Consider the following 24,274-nt stretch of genomic DNA (forward strand, 5'->3'; position numbering starts at 1 on the left):
AAGTATGGTTCTGATAAAAAAAAATGAGACCTACATAAGTTATGTTGGGCGCCTTTAGAGCTTTCAATTCCATTATCATAGCATTAAAAACGAAAATTCAAAATCAAACTTCACTTGAACCAAGAAAACTCGTACTATATCATCTGCCTTGAATCAAGGACCTCAGAAATTTATTATCTTATATGACCAAAATACCCTTCAATTTCAAACGTAAGGGTACTTCTGTTATTATTACATAAATCCAGGGCAATCTTATAATTTGTCTAGTGGATTCGAAGTTCGAACGAGTGTTGGCGTTGGATTGTAGTTTGCCGCGGGTCGAAGCACGCAAATGCTTTCTCTCTTTCTCTCACTAGAAAACCTCTTTCCGCAAACAAAACTTCTCATACAGTATTTTTTTTAGAGAGAGAAACTCTGAAGAAAAAAATTTGAAAATCGTCAAATTCTGATTGACCTTCTGTTAGATTTACGAATTGAAGATCTAAAATTAACAGAAGATTTCTTCTATTTTGAAGAACTTCTTGTTGACTGATTGTTAGGCGGGAAGTTGAATGACTTAAAGATGACTGTAACTTAACTTCTTCTACCTTCTCATCTTTATCTTTTTTCTAGGGTTTCAAATCGTTTTCTTCTTCATCTTCTACTGTTTTATCGAGAACTTGGATTTATTATCATTTTTCAGAGGTTTAGGGTTTTATTTGTTTATTTCATTTTGTAGGAACTGAAAATGAATTTTCGAAAGGGGTATAATGTTTGGATTGAAGATAAGGATCTTGCTTGGGTACCTGCTGAAGTTTTTGAGGTTAATGGAAAACAAGTTCAAGTCGTTATTACTAATTCGAGAAAGAAGGTTAATCTCTTTCATTTGATGTTGATTTTGATTCATAATTTTTCAATTTTGTTTTGGAATTGAAAGTGCAAGTTTATAAATACCTCATCTCTCTTTCTCTCTCTCTCTCTAACTTTACATTTGGTTTAGGTTTTGGTATCTGCGGATAAGTTGTTTCCGAGGGATCCGGATGCCGATCATGGAGGAGTTGATGATATGACAAAGTTAACCTATTTAAATGAGCCTGGAGTTCTTTACAATCTTGGTAGAAGATATGCACTGAACGATATTTATGTAAGTGAACTGAATTATTAATCTTATTTGTTTCTAATTTGTGCAAAATTGGTGAACTGATTGTGAGAAATTGAATCAGTAGAGGCAAAATTAAGTCGTATTTCATTATTGATCACTATCTTTCTGACATACTGATATTATTAAGAAACATTAGTTTCTTTTCCTGCAAATATAGTTGCTTTTATAGTTTGTATTTGAATGTCTGCTTAATTGTTGAAGTTAGGGGATAACTTAAAAGTATAGTTTGAATTGGTTGAGGCAAAAGTGTGGGTTGTTTCGTAGTAGACCTAGTTCATCTACGACTTTACTTTGTGTCATTGTGATAAATATTTAGTTTGTTTATGCAAATTGTTTAACTTTAATAAATACCCAACTAGAAATCAGAAAGTTTGGATCACATTTATGTAAATTCTGTTTGATGGCAATGTCGTGTTTCTTCCAGTTTGATTAAGTGAACAGAAGCGTAACTTTTTTGTTTCTTAGTTTGTGTTTCATTATTGAACTGGCTGTGACAATTTAAAAGATGTGGTAATACGTTGGATGAGGCAATATTGAGGCTTACGTGGTTGACGAGTCACTTATTTCGTCGCGTCAGTTTAAGAAATATTAGATTATTCATGCGAGTTGTTTCACTTTTATAATTGCTGTAATTTGACCTTAAAGATCTCTTGTGAATTGTTACCTCATTATAGCTTATCAAGGGAGACTCTCGTTTTATAGTAGTTGAAAGTTATGCTATGCATATATCTAAGTAGGCGTTAGTCATGTGATTATAATACCCTCAGGTAGGCAGTGGGATTCCAGACAGTGCAAAGCCTTAGTACAACCAAATATAACCCAAGAAAAATAGCTACGTTTTCAGGAAACCTTTTATTTAAGAGAGTAGGGATATCATGTGAAAGATTTACTATTCTGTTTACTTACATGATTAATTAGAGTTTGACTCTTTTGGAGCCGTAATCAGTATGACGTGTTGGGGTCCCTCCTTATAATAAAAGGACTCCTAATTGGAATAGGATTTCCCTTATTCCTTGTTTGGGGAAAAAATAGAAACTAGTTTCTATTTTTTCAAACCTAAAAAGGAATTCCTATTTCTATTGGTAAACCTCCTTATTTATCATTATAAAAGGGAGTGAAAGGGAAGAGATTATACACAACAACTTCCAGAACAAAGAGAAGTCAGAGAAAGAGAGATTTCTGAAGTGGTTCTTTCAAGAGAGATTGAAAGAGCAGAATATTGGTTTGAAGAAAAGAAGATTATTAATCTTGTGAAGCAATTTAGTTTGTGGTTATCTTCTTCAACCTTTAGGAATCTAGGATTTGTTCAAATCCTAAGGAGTAAGAGATTTTATTTCTTTGTTTCTTTGTTCAGTTTATCCACCATAGGTTTGGTGAAGAGTTGTGTAATCCATTATTATCATTATAGTGGAAGATTTCTGGACTAGGTCCCGTGGTTTTTTACCTTCTAGTTTGGAGGGGTTTTTTGCCACGTTAAATAATCTTGGTGTCTCTACTTTTACTTTCACATCGTTTATCTTCATATTCCTGAACAAGTTAATTAGGTTATTTTTCCTAACAAGTGGTACCAGAGCTAAGGTTGGATTTATTGTTCAGAAATATGGAAGTGAATACTAATCGCATGATTAGTTTAGATGGAGAAAACTACTTGATGTGGAAAGCAAAAATGGAAGATTTGTTATACTGCAAAGACCTAGCTGCACCCATTGAAAATCACGGTACAAAACCGATGAAGATAGATGAAGAAGACTGGAAGGTACTAGATCGTAAGGTTGTTGGATTTATTCGACAATGGGTAGAACCCAGTGTTTTTCATCATGTATCGACGGAGACTTCCGCTTATAGTCTATGGAGGAAATTAGAAGAATTGTATGATCAGAAGACAGCTGCCAAAAAGGCTTACTTGTTCAGAAAGCTAGGAAAATTACAATATAAAGAAGGAACCTCAATTGCTCAACACTTGAATGAGATGAAAAGTCTAGTAAACCAGCTTTCTGCAATGAAGTTAGTTTTGGATGATGAGTTGCAGGCCTTACTTCTTCTAAATTCTTTACCAGATAGTTGGGAGACATTGGTGGTGTCTCTTAACAATTCTGCTCCTGATGGCATAATGCGTATGAATCACGTAACAGGTAGTTTGTTGAATGAAGAAACTAGAAGGAAATCATCGTCAGATGAGTCTCATTCAGAGGCACTTGTTACAGAAAGACGGGGGAGAGGTAAAAGTAGAAAACCTCATAACCGTGATAAGTCAAGGGGGAGATCAAAACCAAAGAAAGAAGTTAGATGTTTTGGTTGTGGAAAAATGGGTCATTACAAGAGTGATTGCAGGAAACCAAAGAAGGAAAATAAAAAGGATGATGAAAAACAAGATAATGTTGCAGCAGTTGCCTCAGGTGATGACATTATCTTACTCTCAGGTTGTGGAGACACTTGCTTAAGTATGGCTGAGTCAGAACCAGAAACAACATGGTTGGTTGACTCAGGTGCTTCGTATCATGCTATTCCATGTAAGGATTTCTTTAACTCTTACAGAACTGGTGACCTTGGCAAAGTCAGGATGGGAAACTTAGGTTTCTCAAAAATCGTAGGAATTGGAGAAGTGAAAATCGAGACGAGCACAGGGAGTACATTGATTCTTAAGAACGTGAGACATATACCAGATCTTCGATATAACCTAATCTCTACCGGAGTATTAGATGATGAAGGGTACCACAGTCACTTTGGTGATGGAAAGTGGAAGCTCACAAAAGGGTCAATGGTGATAGCAAGAGGGAAGAAGTGTTGTACTTTATACAGGACTCAAGTAAAACTGTGTAAAGGAGAATTGAATGCAGTTGAAAAAGATTCTTCCACTGATCTTTGGCATAGAAGACTCGGGCACATGAGCGAGAAAGGACTTCAAATCCTTGCTAAACGACAAGACTTACCGAATGTAAAAGGTATAAATTTAAACACTTGTTCTCATTGTTTAGTAGGAAAGCAACATAGAGTTTCTTTTCAAAGGAATGCATCTGAAAGAAAATCCAGTGTTTTGGAGCTTGTTTATTCTGACGTTTGTGGACCTTTAAAGGTCAAAACACTTGGTGGTGCTTTGTATTTTGTTACTTTTATAGATGATGCTTCCAGGAAAGTTTGGGCATATGCCATAAAGACCAAAGATCAGGTACTTGCAGTTTTCAAGAATTTCCACAACATGGTAGAACGGGAGACAGGAAAATCATTGAAGTGCATTCGCACTGACAATGGAGGAGAATACATCGGGTCGTTTGAAGAGTATTGCAAAACCCATGGTATTCGACATGAACAGACAGTTCCCAAAACTCCACAACAAAATGGTGTAGCAGAACGCATGAATCGCACTATTGTGGAGAGGATCAGATGTATGCTCTCAGAAGCTAAGCTGCCTAAAAGCTTCTGGGGTGAGGCAATGCGTACTGCATGTTATCTGATCAATTTATCACCTTCAGCACCATTAGATGGAGATGTAGCTGAGAGAGTGTGGGCTGGGAAAGAAGTCAGTTATGAACACTTAAGGGTGTTTGGTTGCAGGGCTTTTGTGCATATACCTAGAGATCAAAGAGCAAAGCTTGATGATAAAGCCAAACAATGTATTTTTTTAGGATATGCAGATGAGAAATTCGGATACAGGTTATGGGATCCAGTCGATAAGAAGATTATTAGAAGTAGAGATGTGGTCTTTCTTGAAAATCAAACTATTGAGGACTTCGGGAAAGTTGAGAAGCATGAGAATCATAGTAATGATCTTATTGATCTAGATCCACATATCTCTTCTAAGGTTATGCATGATAATGCAGGTGAAGAACAAAATCATGAAGATGAAGCTCATGAAGATGTTCCTATGGGTGATGATGTTGAGCAAGGAATGGAAGTTCAACATGAACCACCAGCTGAATTGAGAAGATCGACTAGAGATAGAGCACCATCTACCAAGTATCCTCCACACGAGTATGTGATGGTTACAGATAGTGGAGAACCACAGTGTTATGAAGAAGCCATAGATGATGAACACAAGAAGGAGTGGTTGAAAGCTATGCAAGATGAGATTGAATCATTGCATAAGAACAACACTTTTAAGTTGGTTGAAAAACCTAAGAATAAGAAAATTCTTAAAAATAAGTGGGTTTTCAAAATCAAGACCGAAGAAAGAAATTCACAACCACGGTATAAGGCACGCCTAGTGGTGAAAGGATTTGGGCAGAAGAAGGGTATTGATTTTGATGAGATTTTTTCTCCGGTGGTGAAGATGTCCTCTATACGGTTAGTATTGGGATTGGCTGCAAGTATGAACCTAGAAATTGAACAACTAGATGTCAAGACCGCTTTCCTTCATGGTGACTTGGAGGAAGATGTGTATATGGAACAACCAACAGGGTTTGAAGTTAAAGGTAAGGAACACTTGGTTTGTAAGTTAGAGAAGAGTTTATATGGGCTGAAACAAGCACCAAGACAGTGGTACAAAAAGTTTGAATCATTCATGAAGGATCAAGGGTATCACAAGACGGCTTCAGATCATTGTGTTTTCGTTCATAAATTTCCTGATGGAGATTTGATTATACTTCTGCTTTATGTTGATGATATGTTGATTGTTGGTCAGGATGCTAATAAAATTAGCAGGTTAAAGAAGGAACTAAACAAGTATTTCGATATGAAAGACTTGGGTCCAGCAAAACAAATTCTTGGCATGCATATCTCTCGTGATAGAAAAGCTGGAAAACTTTGGCTATCACAAGAAAGATACATCGAGAAGGTTCTAGAAAGGTTCAATATGGACAAGACAAAACCAGTGAGTTGTCCATTAGCCAGTCACTTCAAGTTGACTCGTGATCAGTGTCCATCAACTAGAAGTGAGAAAGAAGAAATGGAGAAAATTCCTTATGCTTCAGCTGTAGGAAGCTTGATGTATGCAATGGTGTGTACAAGACCGGACATTGCATTTGCAGTTGGAGTAGTAAGCAGGTTTCTTGCTAATCCAGGCAAAGAGCATTGGTTAGCAGTGAAGTGGATTCTGAAGTATCTTAGAGGTACATCTAAAGCTCGTATATGTTTTGGTAATGATAAGCCAATATTAGTCGGTTACACAGATGCAGACATGGCAGGAGATGTAGACTCTAAAAGGTCCACATCAGGCTACTTATTTACACTTTCAGGGGGAGCAGTGTCATGGCAATCTAAATTACAAAAGTGTGTAGCTTTATCTACTACAGAGGCAGAATATATTGCCATTACAGAATGTTGCAAAGAGATGTTATGGATGAAGAGACTGTTAGAAGAACTTGGTATGAAACAAGATAATTATGTTATTCATTGCGACAGTCAAAGTGCCATCCACCTCAGTAAGAATTCTAGTTTCCATTCCAAGTCCAAGCATATAAATGTGAGATACCAGTGGATCCAAGATGTTCTTGAAGACAAGGTGTTGAAGATCGAGAAAATCCATACTGACGACAATGGTTCAGATATGATGACAAAACCATTACCCAAAGGCAAACATGAGCTATGTAGCAGTGTTGCAGGTTTGGGGATGGTAGGTCCCTCTTCATAAGTCGGGAGGGGGAGTTTGTTGGGGTCCCTCCTTATAATAAAAGGACTCCTAATTGGAATAGGATTTCCCTTATTCCTTGTTTGGGGAAAAAATAGAAACTAGTTTCTATTTTTTCAAACCTAAAAAGGAATTCCTATTTCTATTGGTAAACCTCCTTATTTATCATTATAAAAGGGAGTGAAAGGGAAGAGATTATACACAACAACTTCCAGAACAAAGAGAAGTCAGAGAAAGAGAGATTTCTGAAGTGGTTCTTTCAAGAGAGATTGAAAGAGCAGAATATTGGTTTGAAGAAAAGAAGATTATTAATCTTGTGAAGCAATTTAGTTTGTGGTTATCTTCTTCAACCTTTAGGAATCTAGGATTTGTTCAAATCCTAAGGAGTAAGAGATTTTATTTCTTTGTTTCTTTGTTCAGTTTATCCACCATAGGTTTGGTGAAGAGTTGTGTAATCCATTATTATCATTATAGTGGAAGATTTCTGGACTAGGTCCCGTGGTTTTTTACCTTCTAGTTTGGAGGGGTTTTTTGCCACGTTAAATAATCTTGGTGTCTCTACTTTTACTTTCACATTGTTTATCTTCATATTCCTGAACAAGTTAATTAGGTTATTTTTCCTAACATGACGTTGGTCAAGAAGGCCCACCAATTGATTGGCTGAGGAAGGTATCTGGCAATCAGAGTCAGTAAGTGAGTTTCATGGTTTAAGTTATGTCTGCACAAACTGCATGTGTGATCTTCTTGACTAACAATTTATTCCAGCTACAACATTATCACTATTTATTTTTTTTGCAGTAGTTGATCAGACGCTTAATATAGAAAAATAGTCTCACAGCTATTTGGTATTACAAACATCTGATATGCTATCTTTTTTTTTTGTGTTTTTTCAATATGTGTCGAACAGACTTACACAGGAAGCATCTTGATTGCTGTTAATCCGTTTAAAAAGCTTCCTCATTTATATAATGTGCACATGATGGAGCAATACAATGGAGCTCCTTTTGGCGAGCTAAGCCCTCATGTTTTTGCTGTAGCGGATGCCTCATACAGGTGTGGTGTTTAAAAGTTCGTATAGGAGTTAACTTGTTGTCAATGCTATTTGGTCTATCTGAGTTCTTTCTTTTTTGGAATCAGAGCAATGATGAATGGGTGTCATAGCCAATCTATTTTAGTAAGCGGAGAAAGTGGGGCTGGGAAAACAGAGACAACAAAGCTGATAATGCAATACCTAACTTATGTAGGTGGCCGTGCTGCTGATGATGATCGATCAGTTGAGCAGCAAGTTCTTGAAGTATGACTTCACTATTTTCATTGGTGTTCTTTACGTTTATATCTGTGTGAAATTATTTATTATTGTCAAGGAGTTTTTTCTTGTTAAGTACTGAAGTATTTATATTGGATTCATTTATCACTCCGGTTAAAGTTTATGCACTATCCTTATCTTCTTGTTTTGGTTTTTGTTACATATTCTCCCTTTCAATGTATAGGATTAGTGTTTATTAAATAATGACCCTTGCACTTTCTGCTTTTGGTGGGGTTCCAGTCGAATCCACTTTTGGAAGCATTTGGAAATGCAAGGACAAGTAGGAATGACAACTCAAGGTAACGTTTCTTACTGCCGGTTATTGATTACTTTCAGTTTGGAGGTTGAATATGTACATACATTAATAGCATCTTTTGTTATTTCCTATATTAGATAAAATTAAAACTAAGTATTTAATTTTCCTATCAAGTATGTGATATATCTTGTCGAGGTAGACTGCAGAGGTGTAAGAAACCATGGCGAAAGTTCATACAGATGTTTTTTTTCTGTTTCTCCATTGGTAATATACTTACAGAAAGAGTTAGTAGCTGGTTTCTTTATTTTATCCCTATCTTTTACTGATTTACATATTTTGCTGAAAGTTGTCTTCAGGAGTTTGATATACATGGAATGTAATAAATATGTATCTATTTGAACACACACGGAATAGGATATGTGTATCTTGGCGTAGCCTCCATATTTATGTGTTCTGTACGTATTTATTTAGATTGGCTTGTTATATCATGTAACATGTAATAGACGTGACATGAAAAAGGGAGAAGAACTCAATTTACGTCATAACATGGATCGGCATGGATATTTTTTGGTTGATTTGAGAACTATATAAAATTGAAAAGTTTACACGCCCAACAATCAGCCCTTTGGTCATCACTCCATGATCACATGTGAAGGTCTATGCCAGGGAAAAGAAATATACACATCACAGGAACCGAGCTACATATTTCAATTTGAAGCCAATAGTAGGTGTACCTTGCTTCCATATGTTTGACGATGCATGGCCAGTCTTAGATTTTCTGGAGTCTGGACTTGGTGTGAAAGCTATGGTTAATATTAGCCAGAGTGAATTTTATTCTTTGGCTCTACGTGGATAAAGGTTTTTTTCTTCTTAGTTGTTAATTCCTTTGCTTACTTCCTAGTTTTTCAATTTTGGATGAACAACTGTCACCTTATAAGAATGTGTGATAGTTAAACTTAAGATCTTAAAGTGGTACTTTACGGCTTAACACGATTTTGTGCAAGTATATACACAGAAAAGTGAAAACTCACACGTTTTACCCTCTAAATGACTGTTAATATTACACTAGGATATCTAGTGTTCACTGAGAGTATCTGAGTGTCCAAAACGTTAAGTAAATACGTGAAAGCATATACAGATTGCACAGCTTCTTCCGGTTGGAAATATATGTGTAAGGTTATTCAATCTTGGATGTTTTTCGAGGTAAAGTTACAATCTTCCCCTTGAAATGGGTTATTATAACTGATTCGTGCAACCTCCTAGAGTTTTGTGTCATAGAACAATTGATTTCTTTCTTTACTGATATTATTTTTCTGTTCATCCTTCTGCAAATTCCAAATTTGTCTACTCACATCATGAAGAAAATCACAGTTATCAAGGACATCCATATTCAAGTACCCATGATATATTTTGCTTTCTGCAGTCGGTTTGGGAAATTTGTGGAGATCCAGTTTGATGCGAATGGTAGGATATCCGGGGCTGCAATCAGAACATACCTTCTTGAAAGATCTCGTGTAGTGCAAATAACTGATCCTGAAAGGAATTACCACTGTTTTTATCAATTATGTGCCTCTGGTCAGGTATGTGCAGAAATTCAAGTTTTATACCAAATCAGTATGTCCATGTGCTAGTTCTAAACTTACAAGAGATAGTCGCTTAAATCATATAAAGAAATTGTTGTTTAACTTTCTTCAAGGGATTACCATTTTCTTCATATCATCATATGTTGCTTATTTGGTAGTATAGTGTATATTGGCATGTCATTGTGATGTGCTTGAAGGCAAGACTGCCAGTTTTAGAGTCCGGGAAGCTTTTAGTTGCTTTGTCTAAATATCACATTTTTAGGATGCGGAGAAGTACAAGTTGAGTGACCCGAGCTACTTTCACTACTTGAATCAAAGTAAGACCTATGAATTAGAAGGAGTGAGTAGCGCACAGGAATACATGAAGACAAAGAGAGCTATGGATATTGTTGGCATCAGTGTTGATGAGCAGGTTCATAAATTTTGAACTTCTGTTGATCTTATGTCTTACACTCTTATGTCCTTGATGTATTTTGTAGGAAACTGTGTTTGCATTGATCGTATTTTTCTACTTACTTTCAGGAGGCCATTTTCCGTACCTTGGCAGCTATTCTACATCTTGGTAACATTGAATTTTGTCCTGGAAAAGAGCATGACTCCTCAACTGTGAAGGATCAGAAATCTAGCTTTCATCTTCAGATGGCTGCTAGTTTGTTTATGTAAGTGGCTTGACCTGATTTTTAGGTGACATGTAGGTTTGTCAGTTGGTCTGGATCTGGGACCAGCACATTACATGGACAAACCCGCTTCCCCGTCACTTCTAAATAATTTTCTTATTTCAATTTATAAGTTAGAATTTTTTTCCCAAGTTCAGCACTTCCTAGAAGAGTTTCGGATGATAGGAATGGAAATATGCCCATTAGATTTGTAAAGGCCAAGTCGGTGGTCTGACTTCAATTGATATTAGAAAAAAGTGGAATGCTAGTGGCTAGTAATCATTGATGGATTGGTCTAGATTGCTTGTTTTATCTTACTCAGGTGCGACACAGACCTTTTGCTGTCATCGCTCTGCACACGTTCTATTCAGACTCGCGAGGGAAACATTGTCAAAGCTCTCGACTCTAATGCTGCTGTTGCCAGTCGCGATACATTAGCGAAGACAGTATATTCTCAACTATTTGACTGGTGCGCTTATTGTCTATGCTTATTGAAGATACTTTTTTTTTTGTTTGATAACCTGGTTTTATTTTTAAAATGTTTATTAAATTTTTATTTCAGGCTCGTTGAAAAGATTAATAGGTCTGTTGGGCAGGATGTGGATTCCAAGTTGCAGATTGGAGTTCTGGACATATATGGTTTTGAGTGCTTTAAGAATAATAGGTATGTAACAGCATCTGACATGGAATATAATGGGTTTCACTTATCTTCCATTCTTTTATTTGAATGTACATTAGTTTCCTAAGAAATTGCTAGTTCCCTATATGTTTAATAATCCTTATCTCCTTGCCTTGGAATTGTATTTATTTCCTCATTACTGTTTACGTGATAGGACGTGGAATATAATCTTCCGTTCTTTTATTTTGAATGTACACTAGTTTCCTAAGAAATTGCTAGTTCCATATATATTTAATAGTCCCGTTCTCCTTGCCTTGGAATTGTATTTTCTTCCTCATTACTGGTTAAGTGATAGTAAAAACTATAAATGTTGTTCTTTGTTTGAATGTCTTGGCTTTGGTATGTTCCCAGCTTTCTGGGGCCTTATTGACCATTGATGTCATCTCATCTCTTTTCTGTTTTAAACTATATCGATTCTTAAGTTGGTTAGTGGCTTAGGTATTTTTAACTTTTAATATGGAAATATCTATTTAATAAATTGCCTGTCTCTTACCTGCCTCAGTTTTGAGCAGTTCTGCATCAATTTCGCAAACGAGAAACTTCAGCAACATTTCAACGAGGTGGGTTAATAAGTTCCCTTAGATGAGTTTATGCTCTTTTTGGTTAAATGATCTCACCTGGTTTTCCCTACATGTTCATTTCAGCATGTATTTAAGATGGAGCAGGAAGAGTACAGCAAGGAAGAAATTAATTGGAGTTACATTGAGTTCATTGACAACCAAGACGTGTTGGACCTTATCGAAAAGGTTTTCCTGGTTCCTGTATCTTATATTGTTAACACAATTATTTAGTGTTCTTTTTAAGTTTGTGTGGCTTATAATCTTGACAAGTATATAATTGCACGAAGATGTAGTTGAAAAGTATTAACTTCATCTATATCTAGTACATTCTTCCTCTTTTGATGCGTTCCAATTTATCCATATTTTCTTGTTCCACTGTTCACTCATCCTAATTGCAAATGCATTTACAGAAACCAATTGGGATCATTGCTCTCTTGGATGAAGCTTGGTAATGAGAAGTCAATTATATTTCATTCAAAATATTTCGTAACCATCTTTTGAATTGAATTTGATACTTGATTTAATTTTGTATTGCAGCATGTTTCCAAAGTCAACACATGCAACATTCTCGACCAAGCTATTTCAGAACTTAAAGTCACATCCTAGGTTAGGAAGGACAAAGTTCTCAGAAACAGAATTTACAATCTCGCATTATGCCGGGAGGGTATGTGATATATCTCAATATAGTTGCTGCAAGCAATGTTTCAATTGTTATTTGTTACATGCTTCTTAGAAGTTCAACCTTTTGAAACAAGTGGTTGTTATTGTTAGCATAGTATCTTACCAAATATTGTGGAGTTCATGACGAGGGGTTGAGTGTAGAGGTTATTGTAATATTTTTTTCCTCTAGACGCGTAGATCTTAGTTATGTGTATAAATATTCCGCAAAATTTCGTGGCTTCAGATTTAATGGGTTTTGATAGTAGTTTTCTGGTTAAATTCTTCAATTTATCATTTTACACTTGTTTGTAGGTTACATACCAAACCGATTCCTTCCTGGATAAAAATAGGGACTACGTTGTTGTGGAGCACTGCAATCTTCTATCGTCATCTAAATGCTCCTTTATTGCTAGCCTTTTTGCTCCATCATCAGAGGAGTCCACAAGATCATCATACAAATTTTCCTCTGTGTCCTCTAGATTTAAGGTATACATCTTTCATCTTTCATATGGATCTCATATTTTCTGTTCCGACTGTCTTAAGAAATTGACCTTCAGTAGGTAAGGCAAGAGACAACATTGTCAGGTTAAAATTGTATTAACTGCGTATATCATCCAAATGGAATTGGAAAACTGTAGAGGATGAGACTTTAATGCGTATTAATGTGCTTCAAAACTTTCCTTCTTTCTGTAAGTGGAAAGAGTGGGAAAGTCGATGAGAACAGGGTAATGGCACCTGCTAATTATAGTATGCATGTCAGTATATGTATATAAACAGTGTACTGCTTCTTTTTCATTCTTAATGTTTGCGACTAGTAGAATATCTTTTTGCTTTTGTAATACATGACAAGGGTTTTCTTTTTATTGCAGCAACAACTTCAAGCGCTTATGGAAACCCTCAACGCAACAGAGCCTCACTACATTCGTTGTGTGAAGCCAAACTCTCTGAATCGACCTCAAATTTTTGAGAACCAGAGTGTCTTGCATCAGTTACGGTGTGGGGTTAGTGTCGTCAACTTTTATGTTTTTTTTTTGGAAATTAGTGGTGAGGCATTAGTTTGCTTTTGGAGCTACTTTATTTGGTTCACTCAACTTCCAAGGATAACAGTAGTTTCCATAGTAAATAATTTAGAAGCAGTAGCACTTCAGTTATTTTACAGAGTGGACCTTTTCCTTGCATCTTTCATTTGGACCCGCATCTCTTTGCATGCCTTCTTACTTTGGTAACTGGTATTGGTTAATTTGCAAATTTTTCTTCAGTTGCATCCGAAGTACAAGAGTTTTATTTGGATGTTTCTGAGAGTATTGAGAATATGATCATGGAGAAACTTTAAAATGAAATGAAAGTGAAATTTGCTCGTCGGCGAATAATCTAAATGCTTATCTTCATAAAAACTACCCCCTAAGGTGATAAAGTACATACTCTATTCTAAATTGTAAGCAAAATTGCTTGTTTGGCAGGGTGTGCTAGAAGCTGTTCGGATAAGTCTTGCAGGTTATCCCACCCGGAGGTCATATTCTGAGTTTGTTGACCGCTTTGCTCTTTTAGCCCCGGAAATTATGAGTGAAAGGTGGTTGTTCAATAACTCCGGTTTTAGTTTCTTTTATATGTATACTGCTTGTCGATTTTATATTCTTCTGTATGGTATAGAAACCCTTGGTTGTCATGTTGAGCTGATAATTGATCCTTCCATAATCCATTACATCTAGAACATTTTAAAAATTAAAGTATGTTGCCATTTATGATAATTTACTTGCTCTGACGATCAAATTATTAGCTGTCAACGTCTCCTCTTTTGGGTCCAGTTATTGCAGTAAATAAAAATAGCAGTTCCCGAAGTCGTCTTTGCATGTAGTTGTTTGCATTCTCATGGAAATTGGATATGGTTATGCTTAATAGGGTGAATTTAATGTGAAGTTCTACTTGTATTCTTAACGCGATTCCCTTTGCTCTGTCTTGTAGTTATGATGAAAAGGCTTTGACTGAGAAGATTCTTCTGAAGTTAAAACTTGAAAATTTCCAGGTATTGCACCTTCGGCTTGTTCAGTTAGTCTGAAATGCCAGTAGATGTCATGCATAATCTTTAATACAAGGGTCTGTTTCAAGAGCTATTTTGCTTCAAGTCACGGTTTCTGTGCCAGTAAGTGTAGTTTGTATTTGTCTGAAGTCTTCATATGATGGACTTATTTTCTTCACAGTTGGGCAAGAGAAAAGCTTTCCTAAGAGCTGGGCAGATTGCTGTTTTAGATTCTCTACGAGCGGAGGTTCTGGATCGTGCGGCTAAGCTCATCCAGGGCCAATTTCGGACATTTATTGCATGCAGAAACTTTGCCTCCATAAGGGCAGCTGCCATTAATCTTCAGTCATTTTGCAGAGGTGTCTATTCTTCAAACTTGTCGAAATTGCCCAGTCCTTTCAATTGATTTTCTTTTTGTATTGGTAGTGCGAACTTTCACCTTTTATCAGCCTGACTGTTTTAGAACTTTCAATAGTATACTACTGTCTTCATGTTCCCCAGGTTGCCTTGCTCGGAAAATTTTTGCAGCAAAACGAGAAGCAGCAGCAGCTCTTTTAATTCAAAAAAATGTGCGCAGATGGTTACTTCGTCGCGCATATGTGCTCTTATATTCATCTGTTGTCCTAGTACAAACCAGTATTAGGGCTTTATCAACTCGGAAAAGGTTTCTGCATATAAAGGAACATAGAGCTGCTACGCAGATTCAGGTAAATTCACATATTTAATTATGTGTTGAAACATAGTTCGATAAATTATGTTATTACTCCCTGTCCACTTCTTGAACTCACTCTCCCTTGCTATCTAGAGGTTCATCGAGGGAGTTCTTTTTTACTGGCTTCCTGCTCTTCATGATTTCTTCTGTGTTGCTACTTGGTGTTACTAAACCACTAGCTTTTGCTGGTTGTGTAACTTGTGTTATATGTTGAAATCACATAGGCCTGCTGGAGGATGTACAAGGCACGCACAGCCTTCAATCATAACCGAAGATCTGTCATAGCCATACAATGTCTTTGGAGGCGTAAACTTGCAAAAAGAGAGCTTCGAAGGCTTAAGCAGGTTCCCATGCTATTCCTACATATTTCTGTAATCTGATGTGTGGTGTTTATCTCCCAACTAATATTTCAGTTATGATAGTAAGGTGGTAAAATAAATCATAGTTCTTAATGGATGTTTTTGAGAGCTTGATGTTTTTGCGTATTAAGACCTGTCCCTGATTCTTTTAACAAAAAAAAAAGACCTGTCCCTGATTCTGTATTGATGTCTCATAGTGTTTTGAGGAAGTTGTGATAACACTGAGGGACTTACTCAGTTACTTGTTATAAACATTAGGGACTTGGTGAAATTCTGCATGTGAATGCAATTAAATGTATCAATATATCACCACTATTAGCTTTAGTTTGTGTAATCAGCACAGATCTGTATACTAAAGTATTCTCTCATTTAAGTTTGGAAACTGTTAAGAAGTTCGTAGAAGCGAAAAGTAATCAAGTATGATCTCTACATTGTGTGTGAACATGGAATGTCATTTACTTTTTAAGGAAGTTAATATATATGTATCCTTTATAACTTATTTCTGCTCCCCTTTTCTTTTTAATTAGTTTTGGGCCTACCATGATTCATTTAATCTACTTATTTTCCATTTAATCTACTTATTTTCATAGGAAGCAAATGAATCTGGTGCATTACGCTTGGCTAAGAACAAACTTGAGACACAGTTGGAAGATCTCACATGGCGGTTGGAACTAGAGAAAAGGCTGCGGGTATGATTTCTCTTTTGCTATGATTTTATCAATGCCCAATTATGGAAGAATGGTATATTTGCTGATGTCTATAGTTAATATATTAGTTGCTGTTGTGTTCCTCGTAGTATCTACGTCCATACACCTCGTTGCCTTTCAAGCAGTTGGTGCATTTTAGCTGAGAGGTTTTCCTTACAGTTTTCATAAGTGTGAGGAACTTAAGAAGTTCAGTTGGTCTTGTTGGAAAAGAAAAAATTATAATCCATTAACATGCCGTTCCTCTAGTGGTACAGTTGTAGACTTGTAGCCTGACCTAATTCACTTCAACTCCATGTCTAGGGATACGTATTTTTTACTTTTTGAAACTTTGGATTAATATATTGAAGAAAAAGAAGTATGTACGTCTTTTTTTTTTGATGAATAGGCTTTTGCATAATTTATTAATTAATTTCAGAGGTTACAAGATTGAGTTTAACTAACTCAAAATCAGTTACATTACTAGGATCAGGGAAATTCCCTATCCACCTCTTATTTAATCTATTATCGAAAGCAAAATCTGCAAGACTATGAGCCACTTGATTGGCTTGTCTTGGACAATGTTGGAATCTGATATTCTGAATATTTGTTGCTTCTTCTTGTACATGTGATATCACATTTCTGATCTTCCACGGTACTTGGTCTAAATCTGATGTACAAGCTTGTATCACTGTGATTGAATCACTCTCAATAATCAAACTATCTGTACAAGTAGTAACCGCCAATCGAACCCCAAGGAGAATTGCTTCTGCCTCAACTTCAAGAGGTCCATTCGAATCAATAGTTCTTGAGTCCGCGGCCTGATATACTCCCATATAATTTCTTTAGACTGCAGCAATTGATCCCGATCCATTTTTATATGACCCATCTACATTTATTTTCATTGTCTCACCATTCGGAGGTTTCCAGGAGATTTGTAGATTAATGTCTGCACCGTCTCAGATAATTTCTTGTTTCTCAAAAGCGTCATACAGTGATTTCGCTTCAAGAATAATCTGATCAATACTCCGAGCCTTGTTTTCGAAAACCTTCTTATTCCTTGCTTTCCAGATAAACCACATAATATATATTCCTAGCTTCGTACCCTCTACATCAATGTGATTCTGTACCCAGTCTGCTAAAATTTTCTTGATCGAAGTGTCGTTATCAAAACGCATACCAAGAGAGGATTTGAACCATACCTGTTTTGTAAATTGACACTTTCTAAATAGATGTTCTGTGTCTTCTTCCTCTTCTTCACATAATGGGCATAACTTTGAAACACCTTGAGTAAATCGCAGTGCCTTAACCTTCGTGGGGAGTGCATTTTGAAGCAATCGCCAAATAAAGTAGTGAACCCTCGGCAGTAGATGCAATTTCTTCCAAAATCTGCTCCACTTGACAGATTCAAGATCCTCATTAGTAGCCGATTCTGACGGACGAGTGTTTTCTAAAGACCGGTATAGTGATTTCGATGTAAATTTCCCTTTCTCTGAATGGATCCATATAATTTCATCCTGCATGTGAGGTCTTCCTAATTGGATTTTGAGTATCTCTCTTGCCGAAATATCATCAAACAAGGATCGGATTAAGTTCTCTCTCCACCGATGTTCATCATCTATCAATTCACATACCATTCTAACATTTGTTGTGTTGCATGGAAACTCAAATTTACTAGGTTTAAAACCTCGTAATGTTGCTACCCATTCTAACATTTGTTGTGTTGCATGGAAACTCAAGTATGTACGTCATGTTACATTATTCATGCCTCCCAATTAATCACTATACCACTACAGGATAAAGATTTATAATCTTGTAAGTTCCTACCATAGGAATATAATTCCTTTCACATCTTCTATATCTATATTGCTTGTTAAGTTCATATCCTTGAAGATTTTATTATTTCTATCCTTCCACATGTTCCATACTGTACCTATTGGTACTAGATTCCATATGTTTAGGGATACTTATGCTTGTAGTTATTGTTAATTTACAGGCCAAGAGATACTTATTACTTAAGTTATTGTTAGTTTAGAGATTGGTGCTCTTTGTTTTTAGTTAACTTAACCTTCGAGTTTCAACTGAGGAATAAAATTGTCAATTCCGACACGTTTAATCGCAATCCCTTTGCTAGTTCTATTAAGTGGTTATATATGTCTTCAGTCCTTATATCCGTGAGTATCCCTAGCTGGATATTTGGACAAGCTCCCAATTTTGCTCAATTTTATCTTGTTTCCACAGCTACTACTAACAAGATTCTTTCACCCTCAGTATCATGTGGTTGTTATTTTGGTGTGTACTTTATATCCACATCTCGCGACCAGTTATCAGAACATTTTTAATTGCAGGTTACTAATGAATGGGCCAAGGCAGCAAAAATTACAAAGCTTCAGAATGTCGTGGAGTCATTGAACTCAAAGTTGGATGCAGCCGAATCAGCTATATTTAATGAATGCAACAACAATGCCTTGCTTAAATCCCAGTTAGAATTGTCATCAAAAGAGAAATCAGAACTGGAGAGCAGGCTTTCTGGAATGGGAGAGTTGAGCAAGGAGAATTTAATTTTAAAGGTGTGAGTCTCGTGTGTTTATTTTGTTTGATCTTAACTAGAAAATGAATATAAGTAGGTATTAGGTTACTTTCTCGGGTCTCTTGATGTTACTATTTCAACATATACTGGTCTAGAAACTACAATCTGCAATCTCATATGCTTATCTAATTAATGAGAAGCACTTTTGACGAATTTTGCGTTATTGTTAGACTGGATTCGGTGCTATGAGTATCAGACGCTTCAGCTGCTAATATTTCAAGCATCAAAACCTATGTAACATGGTTATTACTTGGCATTTTTTTGTCATGTTGGTTACTCCTTGACACTTGAATACTGTTCTCAGAAACTCGCAGTCACTTTAGTGAGTAAAATATGAGATTTCATATGCACATCTTCCACGTCCTTACGTGGAATTGTTTTAGGACCATAAATAACAATATAGTTGATTCTTTTTACGCATAAAAGATAATACTATAGTATCTTATTCCTATAAACTAGGCAGAGTTCTCCAATGTTCCTGACTTGCTTATTGGTATCTTTGTAGGGTTCTCTGGAATCCTTGAAGAAGGAGAACTCTGCAATGGAGCTTGAGCTTGTTAAGACTCGAAATGACTGCAAGGATGTAATGGAGAAGTTGCATGACGTGGAAGAAAAGCATTCACAGCTCCAACAGAAATTTCAAAGGTGTTGTTTCATTAATTTTATGTGGAGACTTTACGTTATCCATGAGCCCAATAGCTGAACAATAATTTGAATTTTACATGATCTTTTCATGGCCTGCAAGTTTTTTTTCAGCCTGCAAGTTTTAGTTGGTAACATGTGCAATTTCCTTTAAATGATTTTGTGTGATATTGCTTATCTTGCTTTTCCTTTTTGCTCTTTAACTTCTTGCATTTTATGCTCCTAAAAGCAGCCTGGAAGAGAAACTCTTAAGTTTAGAAGATGAGAATCATGTTCTAAGACAAAAGGCGTTAACCACACCTAAGAGCAGCTATCCTGGACGTGCCAAGTCATTTCCTGGGGTAATACGGAAAGCCTATCAATCTTTAATTCGGTTTTTACCTAATACAAGTTCGTGGTGGTGTGTTATATTATTTACATTGTAATGAAAATCTAATATCAATTTCTGTTTTTCCTCTATGTCTTAAAAGTGATTGCTTTCTTTCTTATCTCTCACTGTCTATTAGTTGTTCCATCTTTTTCTTTCGCAATTTCGATGCTTCTTATCTAATGAGTAAACAATTGGTGTTTTGGTGAATCAGAAGTACCCTGGTGTGCCGTTGCTTCAAAATGATGATGAGAAGCCTTCATATGTGAGACTTCTGAATGCCAGATTCTTTATTAACGATTATGCCACTACAAAATTACTAATTTTATTCTCATATGTAGGACTCACCAACACCTACAAAAATTATTGTACCATTGCCTCTGAGCTCATCAGATACACGTAGATCAAGGAGGACTACCGAGAAGCATCAGGTTTCTTATGTTTGATTATACGAAAAATTTAGTTCTTAATTTTCAAATTCATTCTAACTAGTTCCCTTCATTACGTCAGTGATTGTTAAATAAATCAATCTTGTAAGTTTCAAAAATCTATCGATCTTGTTAACAGATAAGGCGATGTGTACTAAATAAACCGAATCTGTCATTTTCTTTAGTTCATTTTTCCACCTGAACTTAAAGTATCAATTGTTATGCAGGAAAACCATGAATTCCTCATGAGATGCATTAATGAAGATTTAGGGTTTAAAGATGGTAAACCAGTAGCTGCTTGCGTCATATATAATTCTCTGGTTAGATGGCGGACATTTGAGGCAGAGAGAACTGTGATTTTTGATCAGATAATTGAAGGCATAAATAATGTTACTAAGGTGTTCTCACTAATTTCATATCTTTCTGTCATTCTTCTTCTTCCTTTTTTTAATTTCATTGTATTTTTTTTCAAAGTTATTCTCCTGCGTGTTTCTTTAATGGGTTTCCTTATAAACGCTTCAGGTAGGGAATGACAACCATACGTGGCCTTATTGGTTATCAAATGCCTCAACTCTTCTGTGTTTACTTCAAAGGAACTTGCGCTCTAATGGCTTTATCTCAAAGCCTTCTCAAAGATCTGCAGTGCATTCTGGATTAGCTGGGAGGATAAGCCAAGTAAGTACACCATGGAAATGACCCAATTCATTCGCTAGTTTGTTCTTTTTCTGGATCTATATTTTAGTTGTGGTGTAGAACACGGGGGAATTGAAATAAAATTTTAAAACGATGCTGAAGTAAAGAGCGATTTAAGAGTAAGAAAATTTAAAGTAGGTATTGCAACCAAGAGCTTTTATGGATGGTCAAAAGAATGTCAAAACAAAGAGAAAAACACCCTTATGATAAGGACTTATGGAGTTCAGTGCTCGAGACAGGATTAATGTTCTTTCTCCTTGAACTCTAGGACCAGAAGAAAAAAATCAGTCTCGTGTTTGGGTGCCAAAGGATAGAATAATCTAGGATGAAGAGGATTATTCCTGCTTTAATTGCAATGTGCATACTAACCACCGATGGATACAATGTAATGTTACTACTCAAATAGCATATTTGCTAGTTTATAAGTTGTGGATTCTAAACCCAATTTTACTTTAGTTCGGGGCGACTCTCTTTATTTATCTCAATAAAGATGATATATATATATATATATATTATACATTTAAGTACACATTTTGTTTCTAAAAAAAAGTTTCAGTCAGTAACTCGGTGGAGTGGAGCTAAACAAGATCAAGCTTAGCTGGAACAAACTGAGTTGGTTCACGGCTTGATCCTATCTGTTATAGTTGGCAGGTCGATTTTGGTCGGTTCATTTGGTTTCACCAAAATTAGTTGGTGACCGACCTGATGAGCGCTCGTGATAATTACATATTTTAACTTCAATCTAACTTTTGTCCCTCTTTCAGTTTCACAATTTTTACCACAATTTCACGTCATGATTTATTACTAATTGAATAATGAAAATTGTTTCATCAGGGTCTAAGATCTCCTTTCAGACATGCTGTACTGGATGAGAATATGTCTATAGACGCTCGATATCCAGCTTTACTGTTTAAGCAGCAATTAACTGCTGCCGTGGAGAAAATTTTTGGTCACATTCGAGATAATTTGAAAAAAGAAATAGCACCACTTCTCAATCTATGCATTCAGGTGAATATGATTCTCATAACTAGGTTTTATACTTTATATATCTTCAGATACAATCTTTAGATTTTTTGGGTTTTGTCTGACTTCAATATGTATCGTTCAAAAGGCACCGAAAGCTGTCCGGGCAACCACTAACAAGTCATCTAGATCACCAGATGGTGCTTCCCAGCAGTCACTCAATAATCACTGGGAAAGTATTATCAAATTCTTGGATTCACTTATGAGTCGTTTACGTGGAAATCATGTGAGTTCTAAATTATCTTTTCCTTTTTTCTTCGTAATGTGCTGCAAATTTTTTTAAATATTGCAATTTGATATATCACTCATCTGACAATAAAAATTTTAATTCAGGTTCCTTCATTTTTTATCCGGAAGCTCATTACCCAGGTTTTCTCGTTCATCAATGTATCACTATTTAATAGGTCAGTCACTATTATCACTTGAAGCTGCTGATTATGTTCATTATTTGGGTATTAAATTTGGTTTTTATTCCTTCAGTCTTTTGCTGCGCCGTGAATGCTGCTGCTTTTCAAATGGGGAATACGTAAAATCTGGTCTAGCTGAATTGGAACGATGGCTAGTGAACATAACAGAAGAGGTATACAATGATTTTCCTTTCTTTAGTTGATAATAACTACCATCCAGTTCCAGTTTCCAAGTTCCGGTACCTGAACATTTCAATGAACTCCAGTTTGCAGGAACATCTTGGCACGAGTTAAATATTATCAGACAAGCTGTCGGATTTCTGGTAAAGAACAATGGCATTTTGTTTGATACTTATGAGTTAGAGCTTTCAGTATATCTTCTCATCTACTTTGGTGGTTGTGTTCATTTTTAAGGTGATACATCAAAAGAGTAAAAAATCTCTAGAAAACATCAAGCTAGATCTATGTCCGGTATGAATCTTTAGACCCTTTGGATTTTTATTTGTTGATTTTGATCTTTAGACCTCTTCTGAATTCAACTTTTTTTTTCTTGGGCAGGCATTGACTGTAAAACAAATTTACAGAATATGTACAATGTACTGGGATGACAAGTATGGTACACTTAGTGTATCAACTGAGGCAAGTTATCTCAAATAGTTTTCTTTCGGAACATTTTGTTCGAATTTGTCTCACTTGTTTTTGTATCTAGTCATTGATAATGATCCGAAATTCAACAGGTTGTTACAGAAATGCGGGATATTGTCAACAAGGAGACCCAGAACATGATCTCTAATTCATTCTTGTTGGATGACGATCTGAAGTATGACTTTTATAAAATTATCCAACCTTGTGGTCGTTCAAAGTTTATATACATAATATATGATTCAAACTTCTTGTTAATTCATATATATTTTTCAATTGCAGTGTTCCTTTCTCTACCGAAGATATATCGAAAGCAATACCTGCGGTAGATCCGTCAGATGTTGAACTACCTGAATCTCTTAATGGATATGCTTGTGCCCGGTTACAACTCCCACCTCCAGAGTGAATGGGCCGCTTGAATTCAGAACCATCTCTCTCTAGAATCCCCAAATAGTTGGAAATCACAGCCGCTTGGTGATTGAAGATTGTACAAATTGGATTCAAGGTCAAGTACAGAGTTCCCCTCAGAACTTTAAGGTAGGTATAGTAGAAATTGCCGGTGGTAAACGAATAGAGGACAATGTCAGAAGCTATTCTGCAATACATTTAGGAGTAGGCAACATAATCTAACAGTCTCTTTTGTTGTTCGGACTAGGGGTTAGACTGTAGATTTGAAGTTGCAGTTAAGTAGGATTCTGTCTGTGATCTTATTATTGAATGCCCTTGTTTTATTAATGGCTTTCACTTGAGATCAACTCTCATTGCTTATTTCTTTCACTAAAACCCTTTCCCTTTATTACTGAAACATGTTATTACTGTAAAGAATTTACCCCCAAAATATGAATATTAATCTCATGACAGGCATTTGTTGTTTGATCAGTTTTGGAAGTCAATTGATCTCAATGGACCATGTAATGTTAATGATTATTAGATTACGTTGAAAAGCGCCCCAGAGATAGGGGTACATACCAAAGTATGACAAACTTTTGGCCCGACCCATTTATAAAATCGCCCTACTATACAGGGCAAGAGAATGCTAGGTTAATGGGTAGAATGACTCTTCAAGACATTTTTTTCACTTCCGCCAGTTCTATAGAAATGATTCAGAGATCAAAGAAGTGCATACAAAAAAAAATAGTACTCCTTTTGGCCTAGTCCATCATTTGGACCGTAGAATCATAAAGGACTATTATAATATGTTTTAGATTATGAATTTCAGACGAGGCAGTCGTCTTAAGTGATTGAGAGTGAGGAGGTGAGCAGGCAACTAAGGGCCTCCATTGTCAAGATGAAGGAACATAGAGGGT

The 24,274-nt window shown here is 36.0% G+C and overlaps 1 protein-coding gene across 1 annotated transcript; it reads left to right on the forward strand.

The window, feature by feature from the left end:
- The first annotated feature begins 261 nt into the window (after positions 1 to 261).
- Positions 262 to 23,846, forward strand: LOC147539266 (myosin-15-like). The gene is made up of 39 exons (XM_086642385.1): positions 262 to 568; positions 719 to 850; positions 980 to 1,123; positions 7,612 to 7,757; positions 7,842 to 7,998; positions 8,251 to 8,309; positions 9,690 to 9,846; positions 10,112 to 10,261; positions 10,372 to 10,508; positions 10,828 to 10,974; positions 11,068 to 11,169; positions 11,687 to 11,744; positions 11,829 to 11,930; positions 12,155 to 12,192; positions 12,282 to 12,408; positions 12,717 to 12,890; positions 13,274 to 13,405; positions 13,865 to 13,974; positions 14,367 to 14,427; positions 14,603 to 14,780; positions 14,923 to 15,128; positions 15,358 to 15,477; positions 16,083 to 16,181; positions 18,524 to 18,745; positions 19,271 to 19,410; positions 19,640 to 19,748; positions 19,989 to 20,039; positions 20,116 to 20,205; positions 20,430 to 20,600; positions 20,725 to 20,877; positions 21,730 to 21,903; positions 22,007 to 22,144; positions 22,252 to 22,322; positions 22,399 to 22,498; positions 22,592 to 22,648; positions 22,740 to 22,796; positions 22,884 to 22,964; positions 23,063 to 23,145; positions 23,250 to 23,846. The coding sequence occupies exons 1-39, from the start codon at positions 563 to 565 to the stop codon at positions 23,371 to 23,373; spliced, it is 4,563 nt and encodes a 1,520-aa protein (XP_086498511.1). The 5' UTR covers positions 262 to 562; the 3' UTR covers positions 23,374 to 23,846.
- The last annotated feature ends 428 nt before the right edge of the window (positions 23,847 to 24,274 follow it).

This window comes from Eschscholzia californica, unplaced genomic scaffold (assembly GCF_041429995.1).
Source record: "Eschscholzia californica isolate CP2 unplaced genomic scaffold, dmEscCali1.0.p SCAF_5, whole genome shotgun sequence".
Taxonomy (NCBI): Eukaryota; Viridiplantae; Streptophyta; class Magnoliopsida; order Ranunculales; family Papaveraceae; genus Eschscholzia; species Eschscholzia californica.